The sequence below is a fragment of the Kogia breviceps genome, chromosome 19 (genome assembly GCF_026419965.1).
Source record: "Kogia breviceps isolate mKogBre1 chromosome 19, mKogBre1 haplotype 1, whole genome shotgun sequence".
NCBI classification, from domain to species: Eukaryota; Metazoa; Chordata; class Mammalia; order Artiodactyla; family Physeteridae; genus Kogia; species Kogia breviceps.
The window spans coordinates 12,523,752-12,539,480 of NC_081328.1; the positions used below are offsets into that span (position 1 = coordinate 12,523,752).

The window sequence follows — 15,729 nt, forward strand, 5'->3', positions numbered from 1 at the left end:
TCTAGGCGCACGGGCTTCAGTAGTTGTGGCACGCGGGCTCTAGAGCACAGGCTCAGTAGTTGTGGCGCACAGGCTCAGTAGTCGTGGCGCACGGGCTTAGTTGCTCTGCAGCACGTGGGATCTTCCCGGACCAGGGATCCAACCCGTGTCCCCTGCATTGGCAGGCAGATTCCCAACCACTGAGCCACCAGGGAAGTCCCACAACCACCACTTATGAGCGCTGATTAGGAGCCAGGCATCGTGCTAAGCACTTTGCTACTTTGATTTGTTTAGCTCTCACCACAACCCCTTTTAAGAAGATAGCTTTAGATCCCTTTTAGGATGAGGAAGCTGACTACCTTAGGTGACTTGCTTAGGTCACATAGCTAAGAAGTGGTAGACCAGGATTCAAACCCAGGCCTATGTCACTCTAAAACCAATGTTCTTTGCACTCCTTGGCCATGCAGTATTTGTTTTGTTTTTAAAATTTTATTGCAGTACAGTTGATTTACAATGTTGTTTTAGTTTCAGGTGTACAGCAAAGTGGTTCAGTTATACACATACATATATTCATTCTCTTTCGGATTCTTTTCCCATATCGGTAATTACAGAATACTGAGTAGAGTTCCATGTGCTATACAGTAGGTCTTTGTTGGTTATCTATTTTACGTATGTAAAATATAAATATAATCCCAAGTTCCTAATTTATCCCTCCCCTCCCCGACATTTCCCCTTTGGTAACCATCATGCACTATTGTTTTTTCACCAGGGAAATTAGGTGTTCCTTGACCATCTTGTATCCCCAACATTGGTCTGAGTACCTGAGACCAAAGGATGGTCTGGAGGTAGTGCCTGCTTCTTCTTTTTTATTTAATACTTATTTATTTATTTGGCTGTACTGGGTCTTAGTTGCAGCATGTAGGATCTTCGTTTTGGCATGTGGAATTTTTTTTTTTTTTTTTTTAGTTGTGGCATGCAGGATCTTTAGTTGCGGCATGCGGATGTATTTCCCTGAGCAGGGATCGAACCCGGGCCCCCTGAATTGGGAGCACGGAGTCTTAACCACTGGGCCACCAGGGAAGTTCCTTTGTGCATGCTTCTTAGTACCAATAAAATTTTGGTCCGCATGATCTTTGCTCTTCTCTCAGTTTACCTAGACTGAACAGGAGTTACTTTTTCTTTCTGCAAGTTTGTGTGTGCCCTGCCCTCTAGTGGTTTTGACTTGCAACGCAGCAATGACCTTGAGTGTAACTAACCTTACCTCTTACAGTTCTTTCCATCCCTTAAACAGGGATGTCCTTGCAATACTGGGCACTGGTGCCCTAAGATTTCTGGGGTACTGACACCTTCCCCAGTCTGAGCCCTAAAACCATGGTTTTTCAAACTTTATTATGTACTTCTGATTGAGACGCTGGACTCTGAGGTTTTGTTTTTTTTTTTTTTGAATCTGAATTTTTAACAAGCTCTAGATAATTCTGATGCAGGCAATCTGCAGTCCACATCTTGAGATATAATGTTCTGTAACAACTCTGTTCCCAAGTGCTCCCTGAATCCCAACCCAAGCACACTTGGGCTTTAGGGAATCTGGTACCAAATTAGTCACTCTCCTTCGCCAAACTCGGTATTGAGTTTCTGGGAAGTCATGGCTTGGAGGGTCAGGGAGGGAAGCTGCAGCAGCCCCAGCAGTCAGCCCATGCTGAGTGAGGTTAGCTCTTGCTGATCTGGCACGGAGAAAAGTGAAGGAAGGTAGTGTTTAGTGCACCAACCTTGGGCCAGGTACTGTGCTAGGTGTTTTCAAACATACTCCTTTCTAAAACCCTACAATAAGCCATGAGTTTATTATTCATTCAATTTTGTAGATGAGGAAATTGAGGCTCAGAGATGTTAAGTATCTTCATCAAGCTCGCAGCTGGTAAGAGTTGGAATTTGAATCCAAATTTGTCTAACTCAGTGGTGACATTTGGTCATGTCTGGTAACAATTTTGACTGTTGTGAGGGGGTGGTGCTAAAGGCATCTAGTGGCCCAGGGCTACCGCTAAACAAGCTACTATGTACAGGACAGCCGCCACAAGAAATTAGCCAGCCCCAAATGTCAATAGTACTGTGACTGAGAAACCCTGTGCTTTTGCCCTATAGGGTGGGAGGGTGGGGACATGGAAAGTTAGAACAAAATGGGAAAGGGCCTAACCCAAGGGCCTTGGGTGAGAAGGAAATGGGACTTTTATGCTAAGGATAATGGAGAATGGGGGCAGCTGGTGAGATTTCTCTTTCTTCCAAGCTTGGCCAAGACCCTGCTCAGTTTCTCCCAACCTTGCCAAGTCAGTCCTGGGACTTCACACTAAGCTTGTCCTGGAGTGACCCCGACTCCCAGCTCAGGGCTGGGGCAAAATATTTACCTGGGTCTTCTGGCACAGGACTTCCCCAGCCAAAGCCCCTGGTTCCTGAGGCCTTTGTGCTCCACCTGTAGCCCCTGGGAGGCTCAACATTAACACCTTTGCAGTGGGGGGTGAATGTGTAAAACATGGAGGCTGTGGAGGGCCAGGAGGTGTCTATGAACAGCTAGAAGTGGAGTAATGGGCAAAGCCAGGAGGATTCCCTTAGCAGGACCCTCTCTCTCTTGAGCAGGAAGTAGGGGGCAGCTGGCCTGAGGAGCAGGGTTCTGACCCCAAGGAGGCTTGTTTCCACAGCCATTCCTCTTCTCTAGGTTTGGTCCTCAGGTTCACTGGACCTTCCCCACTACCCATTCCTAGAGCACCCACACAGCCAGGCAGCCACCATTCTGGGCCTCCCCAGTACTGGCCTCCCAACTAGACCAGGGGAGGGCAGGTCTGAGCAGACAGTGCCGACAGGAAATACCTCTCGTTCCAGGCTCAGAGCCTCTGAAGAACTAACCAGCAGATTGGGGGAGGGAGAGGGGGGAGGGAGGGAGGAGAAGCGGGGGCAGGGGAGGGAGACAGTCTTGGAGTGAGAGGGAAGAGGAAAGAACACTCAAGCAGGTCCCCCGTATTTGGGGTTTCATCTCCTTCCTTCCCTCACCACCCATGGCGGGGTGGGGATAAAGGGATAGAGGGCAGAACTGGAGGAGGATGTGGTTACAGCTGATTCGTCCCCTGAGGTCACACTTCCCAACAATCAGCTGTTACTGGGGTGGAAGGCAGGAAGTTTTCTTAAAGGCACAATGTTCTGAACACAGGTTCGGCATTCTGGAGCTCCTAGGAGCCATAGCAATCACTTGGTGGAGCCCCTCTTTAATACGGAAGGAACTATCTCACACTCCAGGCTGTTATCTTCACCCCGCCAATTGGGATCTTATGGAAAAGTCATGGATCCCTCTCCACACCTTCCTCTTTGGTGATGGTGGAGAGATGCGAGTGATTGAGGTGGGGTGGGTCTCAGACTTGCCCCTTTAACTAAGCGTTCTGCAGCTTTTGCCAAGTCATTGGGTTCCTTTCCGTTTTGGGGTTTTTTTTTCCCCCCCTTTGGCCCATCCTCCCGCCCCTCTATGCTCTGATTGGCCTCTGGGGAAGGAGCAGCCTCCTCATTGGTCTCCACCTTTGAAATCTCTTCCCTAAGTAGGCCTGAGTCGGTTAAAAGCCTCTGGGAGGCGGGACAGAATGGGGGTATTGGGCAGAGGACGGGGCTGCTGGCCAGTTGCACTTTGGCCCGGCCCGTTCCCTAGTTGCTGACCACAAGTCTTCCTTCTACCCTCAGGTGAAGACTCTGCTATAAATCTTTCGGTAGGAAGCTGCTGCTTGAGAGGCTTTGTCTCTCTGTGACTGGGGCGAGACATCTTCTAGCAGAAGTCTCCTCTGATTAGGAAGGCTCTAGGAGAGGTGGAGTAGATCTCTCCATTGAAAGCTGGGGCCAGCTGAGGTGGGCAGTCCTCCCCCAAAAGTCCCCAGGAGTCCTCATTCCAAAGGAAGAGTCTGGCTGCCCTGGGGGCTGATTTCCACCTTCAGTTCTCCTCACTCCTGCTGCCTCTCCTCCTCCACCTTCCCTGAGAGATCTATCGCCTCCTGCAAGAGTTCAGTGAATCCGTTTGGGAGCTGTCTAAAAGAACCACTCACGGCTCCAAAAAGGAGGGGCTGTAGCCCTTTAAGGACTTCGCCGGGATGGATTCAGAGATGAGTTTAAAAATGCCAACTCACAGAGCGCGCTGGATTCTGGGAACAAGGTGTCAGACCGAGAACTACATTGACCAGTATGCACTGCAAACACACACGCCTTTACTTCCTTCTGCTTTTTAGGACTCGGGTTTGACGTAGCGCCCCTCTAAGCATGTTAGCCTAGGCGGAAGGCTGAGCCACACCTTTTCACCTATTGGCCAGCTCGCGACTTGGTGGGCGTGGCCTAGCGCTAGTCCACTAGGCAAAGGGGTGGCTTCCTTGCCAGTCAGAGCTAAGACGGTCGGGGAGGCGGGACCAGGGCTAAGCGCTGGCGCCCTCGAGTGGGTGTGGTCACGCTGCCCAGCAGTGGGCGGTGATTGGCCCTGGGCGGTGCAATCGCAGCTTGTGCGTCACGACGCCGCCAGCTGATCGCAGACTGTAGCCGGTGTGTGCTGGGCGCTGGGAAGAGACAGCGCCGCCGGCCGTGGGGATCGGACGTACTGATTTGCTCCCCTACCCTCAGCACCCCCCCCCACCCAGCACCAGGTGGGTGTGAGATGGGGTCCCAGCCGCACAGGAGGGAACCATGCTAACGGGGTAATGGGGGAAAGTAGGGTCCTGACGGCCACACCCTGCCCTTCCGGGGGAGGGGAGAGGGGGCGGCGGAGGCTCGGGCGCTCCGGGGTAGAGGGGCCTGGACTGGCTGGAGTAGTGTGTCAGGAGGTTTAAAGAAGGAGTCCGGGACAGTAGTCTTGCGGAGTAGTTGGGAGAAAGACGAGGGGCCGGAGGGCTGGGGGCGGCTAACCTCGGCGCCCTCTGGTCGAGGGTACGGGAGCCGGCCTCCCAGCTTGGGGAGGATTTGGACTGGGCGGGTAGCGGGGAGGTGGTTTGCCTCTACCGGCACTCATTGGGTCAGGGCCAGTTGAGCGCCCTGGCAGGGAAGGGGTCTCTGGGCGGGCCGGCCCCTCCTCTCGTTCCCTCCAGGGGATGTTATGTAAGGGGGGAGGGGAGAGGAGTAGGGGGCGGCGGTGCGGGGGGGGCCTTATGCAACCCAAAGGTTAGGGTTTCACCGCGGGTTGGTGAGGGGAGAAGGCAGGAGGAGAGCCTGGAAACTCTAACCCCCCCCCCCTCCCCAGCCTAACTGGCCGTCTTGAACCGAGAGAAGGTCACCTCTGCACCTCCCCCCAGCCTGTCCGGTTGTGGGGCCCCTAGCCCAGGCCTGGCCCTGACCGCCTGGGAAGCCGGCTGGCTGGGTGGGGCGCCTGGGTTAGTCATCACTGGGCTCCCTCTCTCCCCACCTCTCGGCCAACTCTTGGCCCCTCCCCGTGGCCTCTGGCTAGGCTATTGCCCCCACCTCTCTTCGGCTGTAGTTCCAGCCTCCAACTCATTTGGCCTGTCATCCTGGCTGTCAGACTGGGCTAGGAGCTGTCAGGGTGCCAAAGGGCTGATGGAGCAGCTGGTCAGAGGGTCAGTGCCCTGGGCCCACCCCGCCCTGCAGCCAAGGGCACCTGCTTGGCACAGACTCTCAGCAGCAGCTGAGTCCTATGGGCTGAACAGAGCCTGCTCAGACAGAGAGGAGTGGAAAGGAGTTGGACTGGTCACCTGGGAGAAGGAAGATACCACAAAGTTCATGCCTCCCAAGAGGGTTTTGTAATTTGAAAACCTCCCACCCTAATCTTTCTTACCCTCGGAGTATAGAAATCTCAAGGCAGGACCGCCTTGGCTCCTTAAACTGGCATGGGCCATGCCCTTGGACTATGTGTCAGCACAGACCCACCCTCCCCAGGTCACAGCCCTCAAGCCTGCCACACCCCCAGCCCCCTCCCTGGGCCATGCTGCAGGGCCCGGCTTTTCCTGCTGATTCATGCGTTGGAACTGTGGGGGCGGGGCTTGGAACTTGGAACAAAGTTCAGACATGGAGGGGACGGCAGACAGCCTGGAATTCATACCAGATGTACCCGGAATGTGCAAGCGGAATGCCTGGCATTTAAGAGTCCTGGGGAAGCTGCCCAACCACCCTGCCCTACCTCCCTCTCCTCCAGCCTCTGGTCCCCTGTCCTCTCCTCACAGTCCTAGGAGCCTCTGCTGACCTTCTTCCAAACTCTAGATCTCCTCCCTTCCTCACTCTTCCCCAGATGTAAGACCCCCAAAACTCTTCTTCCAGCTGAACTCCCTGGGACCAAGTCAGTTGGGCTGATCCCTGAACTCGCATTTCTGGATCTGAGGTACAACTTCTCACCTAATACCTGGGTGACTGGTGAGGTGTGCCCAGGCTCCCAAGTCCTGCCCTCTCAGTGCTGAGGAGGCTGGGAGCCCCTGTGGGTAGCTGGGGCAAGGTGAGGGGGTGGTGAGAGCAGATACGGGTTTCTACAGCCTTCAGTTCTGGAAAGAGGAGCAAGGAAATAGGTTTAGAGCTGCCTCTTGTCTTCCACTGAGGGGCTCAGGTCAGAGCCAAGAGCCCTTCATCAGAAGGTTGACCATCTTCTGGGGCTGCATTTTGATGGCCAGGGTGACAGTGTCCCTGTGACATGGCCCTGCTCAGCTCTTTCCCATTTTTCTTTCCTTTCCCTTTAGGAACCTGTACCTCCCACATCCTCACCTGGCTGAGCCGCAGTAGTTCTTCAGTGGCAAGCTTTATGTCCTGACCCAGCTAAAGCTGCCAGTTGAAGAACTGTTGCCCTCTGCCCCTGGCTTCGAGGAGGAGGAGGAAGAAGAGGAGAAGGAGCTGCCTTCCCCTCATCTGGAAGGTGACAGAACTGGGTCTGGGAAGGTCTGAACAGCGAGCGTGATGATACCTTTGGGAAAGGGAACCCTATTCAGCTGGAGAAGCTTCACCCAGATTGAGCCAGCAGGAGAGAAAATTTCAGATTAGAGACCTTGGCTGAATTGGGGAATAGATGGCTCTGACTACACCCAAGGTTAGTTGGTCTCTGTGTGACAATGGGAAGAAGTGGAGCAAAGAAAACCCTGCCTACCCCATTACCTAGATGTCTTTACTGACCCTCCTTCCTTCCTCGTCCCCCCTTCTTTCCTACTGGCCTTTCCAAGTTCAAAAGTAAGTTTCCTCTTCAGGGAAAAGGTCATACTGAGACTCCCATCTGAGTAGTCATCCCCCTGCTCTTAATTTTTCCCCGTGTTTCCTTAGTCTGGCTCAGACTCTAGATTCAGGGATACTTACCTCTATGTGAGACCCTTAGACCTCCTGTCTCATCTTCTCCACCTGTGAGGTGGGGAATTCGCACAGTTGAGCATGCGTGAGGGAATCAGAAGCCCACTTGTGTGGACTCAGAGCCTGGGCTCTCCTCCGCAGTGGGTGGGAACAAAACAGCTTTTCACATAAGCTATTGACCTTCCCCCATCCCTGACCAGAACCCCAGGAGCTGGGGGGTGGAGGTTGGAGGGAGGGACTAGGGTTAGACCAATGCAAAGGGCTGCTGGGAAATCAGTCTCTGCATTAACTTCCCACCAAGCAAAGGTGGCCCAGGCTTCCCCTGCCTCGCAAAGCAGGGCTGCAGCCCCTAATGGGGTTCCAGCTGCCACTGCTCTCTTCCCCCACTCACTTTTCCGGGATAGTGTGTGAGATTTAGCTCAGGCCTGTGCAGGCTGGAAATTCTCCCCTCCAGCAACCAGAAGAGATAGGTATGGGATGTAATCCCTTTAGGGGCATCAGGCAGAGTAAACCTGCCACCCTCAGCTCCTGATCTAATGTCACTCTCAGGCTCACGTGTGGTTCAGCCTTGGCCCAGTCTCCCTGTCTGACGGTGACCAAGTTCAGGGGTTACAGGAAGCTGTTTGTCCCGTTTGGGGGCAGAAGTTGTGCAGGGATCTGGGTCCTATTCTCCATTTATGAGAAACAGATTTAGGGCGGAGTAGATCACTGATCCCACCCTTCTGCAGCCTAAGCTGGATGTGTGCGGGACTGCGGTAGACGGGGGTGGGTAGACTGAGTCCACTCATAAGCTGCCACAAGGGTCGCTCTGTCCCTGGACATTGCTTTCGTCCTTTCTTCCCCTCCTCGCTTCACTGGCCACAGTGTCTCCCTCCAGCCTTGGGTATGTGGTTCTGCCATCCTCACCCATCATGGAGCAGAAATGAGAAAGAGCAGCCTGGGGACACAGAGGCAGGCAGAAGACTAGTGAAGGACCAGGCCTGGAGAGCACAGGGCCCTGTCTGGACATCTGCAGAGGGGGGCCCATAGAGGCCAGGAGAGCCCCAGGAGGAGGGAGGACGGCCAGCCTCCATCGAGGAAAAGCTTCCAGCCATCTACTTCATTCTCCGTTGCTCTCCAGCCGTTCTGCCTCCCTCAGAGATGTGGGACCATGTTAAAGCGTCCTTGGCTTCATCATGCTGCTTCCACCTCTCCCCACCATGTAATTTAGCTGTGAAAGGACATATGCAGAAAATTCTTAAAAGAAATTCAAATGGTTTTGAATGTGTGGGAAAAAATGTGTGCTTCATTAGTAATTAAAGAGAGGCAAATATAGCTGAAAGCATTTTTTCCGTAGCAAACTATAACAGAAAAAAATAAGACCCAGTTATTGGCAAAGGAGTACTAAAATAACACTCTCTACATTGCATATAGGCGTACAAATTGGTACAGCCTTACTGATGTCAGTTTGGTAATATGTATCAAACATCCTAAAAGTTTCCATGGCCTTTGACCTAGTAATTCTACATTTGGGAATTTATCCTAAGGAAATAATTAAAGATTAGTTAAAACAATGTTCATCCCAGCATTTCAGTAGAGAAGAATGAGAAGCAACTATCTGGTTGGGAATTGATTTCTTTTCTGCTATAATTGAAATTTGCAAGAGGGGCTTGCTTAAGTAAATTATTGTATATCCATCCGGATGGTGGGGTGGAGGGCTGCACAGCCATTAAAAGTCACGTAGAAGAACATTTGACTGGAAAGAAAAATGCTCCTTGAACATTAAAAAGGTTATAAAAATGGTGTATATTATGTGATCTCAATTTTGTTTTTATACGTAAAACAGTTTGAAAAAGACTGAAGACATACTCCAAATTGTCAATCATAGTAGCTATCTTTGAATGATGGAATAAAGTAGTTGTAATTTTCCTGTTTGGTTTTCTGTAGTTGCCAAATTTTCTACATTAATTGTGTATGACTTTCATATAATAAAATTTAAAAGAATCAGTGTAATTTTTAAAACTTTTGGAGAGGTGGGTGTGGAAGAAATGAAGGGATGCCCCCAGCCCCATTGGTTGAGTGGGGTTTTGGTGGAGGAGGAGGGTTGTGAGAACGTTTGGGGGAGCACCTATTCGTTTATGAATTTTATTCTTTGGGAGTGGCAGGAGTCCAGCCTCTCCTGTACAGGGAACAGCTCTCTGAATTGGTGACAGCCATCCAAATAGGTGTGGAGTGGAGTAAGACAGAAGGAAAACAAGTAAAAACCTGTCACTCTTCAGGAGAGGGAAATCTCCCCGCCCCCAAGGCCGAAAGGTTCTAGAATCCTAACAGTCCTGTCTCTAAAAGCAAGATGGGTCTTTGTTTTTCTCTTTGATTCTGCCCCGATCTTGAGGTGACCCTGTGTGACCTCTCCTTGCCTCCTCAGATTGGAAGAGATACTCACTTTCCCCCTCACAGGTACCAAGCCCTGTGGGAGGGGTGCTTTTCAAGGCTATAGGGCTGAGTGGTTCCCTTTTGCCACCCCTTCCTAATGATAAGGCTCCTGTGGAGGGCCCCCAAAAGAGCTTAGGGGAGGAGCCTCGGTGGGTCGCTTCTCCAAAATGGGAGCTGTTGTTCCCTATGAGAGGTACTATGTAAGGGGGCAGGACTCCTGGAGTTAACGGGGTTGCTGGGATGTGTTAAAGGTCTGGAAACCTCGGGAAGTGGTGGCTCTAAGGAAGTGAGCTGCCCGCTTCCCCACAACCGAGACCGGGGGGCGGCGCGGGGCAGATTGGCGGCGAGGTTTGAGCACGTGGGAGTGGGTTTGCTCTGGCCTCTAACTTCAGGGCTGCGTGGGGGAGGGGGCAGGAGGAGCAGTAGGTGAGAGGTCAGAGAGGGGAAAGGGGGTGAAAGTTAATGGGGCTGGGCCTCTGGGAGTGTCAGGTGAGATTAGTCACCCATTTCTGGATTTGCGAGGACTTCGAGACACATGGGGCTTGGGAAGACCCCTATCGACATCCCGGAAAGCCTCCCTGAGCTCCGTTTCAGGGTTTGGTCCCGGGAAGCCCCCTACCAGATATCCCCCGCTGGGGCGGGACCCGACCGGTTGCTGTGGCTCCAGGGGCGGTGGCCCCACGGCTGCTCCAATCACCACCCAGCCGGGGATTGGGGGCGTGGACGAGCCCTGGAAAAGTTAAGGCGGATTCCGTAGGCGGGGCGGGCGGGGGAGTCCAGGGGCGCAGCCTTGCCGGGAAGCTGGTTCGCAGTCCCCTCAGGAGGCGTTGGATGTGTCGGGGCTGAGAGCTCAGGAGCCCAAGGGACGGATCCGGACCTAGCCGGCCCGCCAGGCCATGGCGCCCTCCGGGCTCCTCGTGACCGGCGCCTCCTTCGCCGCCTTCCGGGGGCTGCACTGGGGGCTGCAGCTTCTGCCCACGCCGGGATCTGCTGCCCAGGACCGTTGGAAGTGGCGGAACATCTGTGTCTCCCTGGTTCACAGCCTGCTTACGGGGGCCGGGGCGCTGCTCGGGTGCGGGGCTTAGAGGTTTGGGAGGCACCGTGGTGAGGGTGAGAGAGAGGGGTGGAAGGCTGAGATTAGAAGACCCGGCGGCACCTTTAGAATCAATGTGAGGCCTCGAGAGTCTGAGACTGGGGTGGGGATGTGGATGGGCGGGCGGTGTGGATATGTCCACGGCGGGAGAATAAGATCTGGGTCTGCACAGACGCTGACCATGGCTCCCCCCGTCTCCTCCAGGCTGTCACTGTACCCTCAGATGGCCGCCGACCCGATTCATGGCCACCCACCCTGGGCCCTGGTGCTGGTGGCTATATCTGTGGGTGAGTCTGCAGGGAAGGCTGGACCAGTTTGGGGTGGGGGACAACCTTCCAACCGTAATTCCGGGTCTCCTTCCCCGGTCCAGCCCGCGATGGGGTTAAATGTTTCTGGCGGCTTTACTGAGAGAAACTCAAGAGCTGGGAAAAGGAGGGAGTGGATATTCCTCTCCAGACTTTACGACGGCTTGGGCTTGGGCGAAGCCTAACACCACCCTCCCCTCCTTGCCCCCAGGTTATTTCCTGGCCGATGGAGCTGACATGCTGTGGAACCAGACGTTGGGCCAGGCCTGGGAACTTCTTTGTCACCATTTGGTGGTGAGGCTTGGGGAGGGGCAAGACAGGAAAGGAGGGATGCCTAGCCTGGGGTCCACAATCTCTCACCAATTTTCTGTCCTATGACTTCCCAGAGAGTCTGAGCCCTGCTGGGGCTTGATCCTCCCAAGCTTAGGCTGAATCGGGGGGGTGGGGACTGACTGCTGGCTACTGCTGGGGGTCTGAGCACTGTCTATGGAGATTGTATTCCCACAGGTGTGGGGAACGTTGCCTGTGGAGCTTTTCTGAGAAGACGGAGCCCCAGTATAGGGCGTGGGGATAGGGTGTGAAAGCACAGGAATGCAAATGAAGGGGGGTGGGGTTCCGTGCAGATGCTGCAGCTCCGGGGCAGACAGCGTAGGCACCAAAGCTGCTTCAATTCTATGGAAGGGTTGTTTCAAGCCCATTCAGGCCCCTACCGTAAGGGTAAGCGTAAGGTTGGGTTTCGGGGAGGGGTGCCACAAAATGCTTGGGAGCCCCTCTCAAGAACTGGGATATTGGAACATGATGGGTGATAGGTCATGGAAGGTCCTCTGACCTCTGACCTTGGCTCCCCAGGTAGTGAGCTGCCTCAGCACTGCCATTCTCTCTGGCCACTATGTGGGCTTCTCTGTGGTGTCTCTGCTCCTGGAGCTGAACTCCACCTGCCTGCACCTACGAAAGCTGCTGCTGCTTTCTCGCCAGGCCCCATCCCTGGCCTTCAGTGTGACCAGCTGGGCCACCCTGGCTACCCTGGCCCTCTTCCGCCTGGTTCCACTGGGATGGATGAGTCTGTGGCTGATCCGGCAACACCACCAGGTACCTATTGCTCTGGTCATCCTTGGTGGAACTGGGCTGGTCACTGTGGGTGCTACGAGCATCACACTGGGTGTCCGCATTTTGGTCAGTGATGTCCTGCGGTCTCGGCCCCGCCCATCCATCCCTGAGCACAAGGAAACCATGGGCACCAGGACATGTTGCGATGGTGAGCCTGTCACCAGGGATGATTCTACTCTCAGCCTGAAAGACTAAAGAGAAGCCTCAGGCTCCTCCTCTGCCAGTCCTGGGAGAGGTAGGACCAGGACAAGGAGATGGTGGTCTTCAATGCACTGTCCCCCAGGGGCAAGGCCTGGACTGGGTTTTCAGTATCTCAGTTCCTCTTCCAGCTTACTCCTGCATTCCTAGGATCTAAGAAGAAATGCTAATATTCATGGGTGGGTGGGAACCTGGGCTATTGTTCACTGAATCCCATCATCAGATGACCGCCCTTCCCAGCAAACTAACTCCAGAGGTATAGCCTGTGTTACCAATAAAGGGTAGCAGGAGGCGTGAAGCTGGATGAAACTGCCAATGGGAACAGAGACACTTTGCTTTAGCACAGGAACGGATGAGGAAAGATGGAGTCCTACTAGGATCAGAGAGAGATCTATAGTACCAAAGGGGTGGGATCGGAGAGAAGAGAGACCTCACCTATGACCAAATTATGGCAGAGGGAGGACGGCACAACAGGTGAACAGATACTATGCGTAGCCAGTAGGGATGGACATGACGATTGCCAAGAGACAGAAGAAATTAGACCACAACAATGGCTGGTGATATTTCTGGTTCTCAAAGTCACACTATTCTATTTGTACTTCACCCTAGTCCTACTGTGTCCAGCATGTTCCTTTTGCTTTTTTTTTTAGTGTCTTCTGACCTTTTCAAAGGAAATGCAGATTCTTAAAGGAAAGAACACAGGGCTAGGTCTGTCTTCTCAGGACTGTACTGAAGTCCAGAGCCATAGCAGGAACTCAACCCCCCATTCTGGGTGCCCAGTGTAGGGTCTTCCCAGGGCCAGGCTTTCATGGAAGAACGAGGGCAGAGGCAGAAGCAGATGAGGTACGGCTTCCACTCGGCTGCAGAGGAATTAAGGAATATCTGACTCTCTTCTGGGATTCATTTGCAAGCTCCCCTTTCTCCCCTGCTGCTTTTTTCTGTTGCACAAGACCCCTCCCTTCTTCAGGCAGAACATCCAGGTTATGGGAAGTGTAAGCAGATTAAAGTTGCTATTCTACTAAACAATGGACAGTAATAGATAACCCTTAATTATCCACAGAAAAGATACATGAGCAAAAGCCAAGAGACAGGAAGATGAACGCCTAAAGCGGAGCTCCAGAGAGACAAAGGGAATGAAAGAAACACATATACAGATTGCAGGACAGATAGAAAGAAAAAGATTTGCTGCAGAGAAGACACAGAGACGAAGAGAGATGGAGGGCAAGACAGAATCCTTGGCAGAAATAGAGAAAGTCTGTTACAGATGCGGAGAAAATCATAGAGTTGGTTAAATGGTCATAAACAAAGAGGACAAGCAAAATGGAAATAAAGGCTGCCAGGAAGGGATCCCAAAGGTGGAAGGTACAGATAGTCTAGGCAGTGAAACAGGGAGAGTGAGTGACAAGGAGGAACCACCAGACTCCCGGGAGACAGAGGTAATAGTGGCTGATAGATTAACAGAGGGAGACGAGAGAGAGGTGGAAATAGAGATGAGGGGGATGAGTCGGGAGCTGAGAAGCAGAGGGACAGAAGGTGGAGGAGGCAGTCAATGGACAGATTCATTGACAGAAAAAGCAGGCAATATGTTGAGTTGGAGACGGGCAGGAAGACAAAGGACAAACAGCTACAGTGCGCAACACAGAGACAGGGGTTGACAGGAACTGAGAGGCAGAGGCTGGTAGGACGATGAGAAGTAAGAATCGGGGGTGTGAAATGACAGAAGCATAAGCAAAGGGACTGAAGAGGAGCACAGAAAACGGGGGTGGGGGAGGGCGCAATGATGAAATAAACATCCAGAGGAAGGAACAAGGAAAAGGAGGGAGCACAGAGATGGAGAGAGGAAAAACCATCGTAGAGACGGGATAAAAGAGAGAGAGGGATTGTGAGATAGCCCCATCAGAGAGTCCTTAAGACCAAAGCACGAAGGGGGAAAATGATGAACAGAGACTGAGGAGAAACTGCGACAGTTGGAAGTGAACGCAGGGAGAAAACAAGAGCAGAGGGTCTGAAAGTAATCAGACTAAAACCAGAGATGCAAAAGCGTGGAAGTTGAGGTAGAGAAACAAAGCAGAATTCTGTCAGAGTTTGTCCTTAACAGAAGTAGCTTCAAACCTCAATTTGCTATTTTAACCAAATGCCTTGATTAACGAAAACATTGTTTTCAGCTTTCGAAGAAAAAAGAAATGTGACAACCCCATGGGGGGAATCTGTTCCCTATGTGTTCATGTCAATATTGATCCATTCCCAGCCCTACACCTTTTCTTTTGCCACTGCCATGAATTCATGGTCCAAGTGAGTTCCCTTCTTGGGAAAACTTGGTGGTATCTAGGAAGGGTGCCCAAGAACTTGACCATTAGGGAAGTATGACTATTTCTATGGGTTAACTAGTAAAACCCATACAGGAAGGGATTAGCTACCTGTGCAGGTAGGACATAAGTGGACACTTGAAGAATTTGGGATCACACACAAATTTCCATCATGGAGACCCAGTGAAACTTCAGGAAGGCAGGACTGGGATCGTGATTATAATTAAGTGGACATCTCATCAACTGGACCAGTTATAGATGGTGGACCAGATCTCAGAGATGAGATGATGGGAATCAAAGAGCAATAGTCAACTGGGAGCCTGGAAAAGAGAAGCTCAAAGCTGCAGAGGTTGGCCAGATGCTGTATTTGGTACAATGAGTTGGGCCACCATGGTGGTGCTCTGTCAGACCTCACCATGGACCAGTGAAGTGGTCCTCAAGACTGATTCCATCCATGCCTACTGGGCTACTGGCTAATGAATTCTGTCTTCTGGCACAGGGGAGGGGCTTTCCTGGATGGGAAACGTTGGTATTTTATGGTCTCGGAACACTATCCTGATCAAAAATTAATAAATTGCTATACAAATAATAGCCTCAGTCTTTCGTGAGTATGGTTCTTTGAGTCACTTCTCTTGGCTCCAGTGGTATCCTAGTTTATAAAGCATGCTGGATCATGGAAGATCCAGCATTTGCTGTGAGAAGATCTCTTGGCACTAACTCTTTGACCTACAAAGCCCTAAAGTGGGGACTTCCCTCGTGGCACAGTGGTTAAGAATCTGCCTGCCAATGCAGGAGACAGGGGTTCAAGCCCTGGTCCGGGAAGATCACACGTGCCGCAGAGCAACTAAGCCCGTGCGCCATAACTACTGAGCCTGCACTCTAGAGCCCACGCGCCACAGCCACTGAAGCCTGTGCACCTAGAGCCCGAGCTCTGCAACAAAGAGAAGCCACCGCAATGAGAAGCCTGTGCACCACAACAGAGTGGCCCCTGCTCGCCGCAACTAGAGAGAAAGGCCACACGCAGCAACGAAGACCCAACGCAGCAATAAATAAA

At 52.4% G+C, this 15,729-nt stretch overlaps 1 protein-coding gene and 1 long non-coding RNA gene across 3 annotated transcripts; both read left to right on the forward strand.

The window, feature by feature from the left end:
* Positions 1-4,499: 4,499 nt before the first annotated feature.
* LOC131745995 (uncharacterized) lies at positions 4,500-9,161 on the forward strand. 2 transcript variants are annotated; one of them, XR_010838143.1, is made up of 4 exons: positions 4,500-4,631; positions 6,250-6,310; positions 6,660-7,003; positions 8,119-9,161. It is a non-coding gene; the product is annotated as an uncharacterized lncRNA (long non-coding RNA). The 2 variants fall into 2 exon arrangements; XR_010838142.1 differs by lacking the exon at positions 6,250-6,310 and having other exon boundaries at positions 4,519-4,631.
* Positions 9,162-10,380: 1,219 nt separating this feature from the next.
* Positions 10,381-15,271, forward strand: TLCD2 (TLC domain containing 2). The gene is made up of 4 exons (XM_059046812.2): positions 10,381-10,738; positions 10,964-11,046; positions 11,276-11,358; positions 11,914-15,271. Exons 1-4 carry the CDS (start codon positions 10,563-10,565, stop codon positions 12,364-12,366), a joined length of 795 nt encoding a protein of 264 aa, XP_058902795.1. The 5' UTR covers positions 10,381-10,562; the 3' UTR covers positions 12,367-15,271.
* Positions 15,272-15,729: the final 458 nt, after the last annotated feature.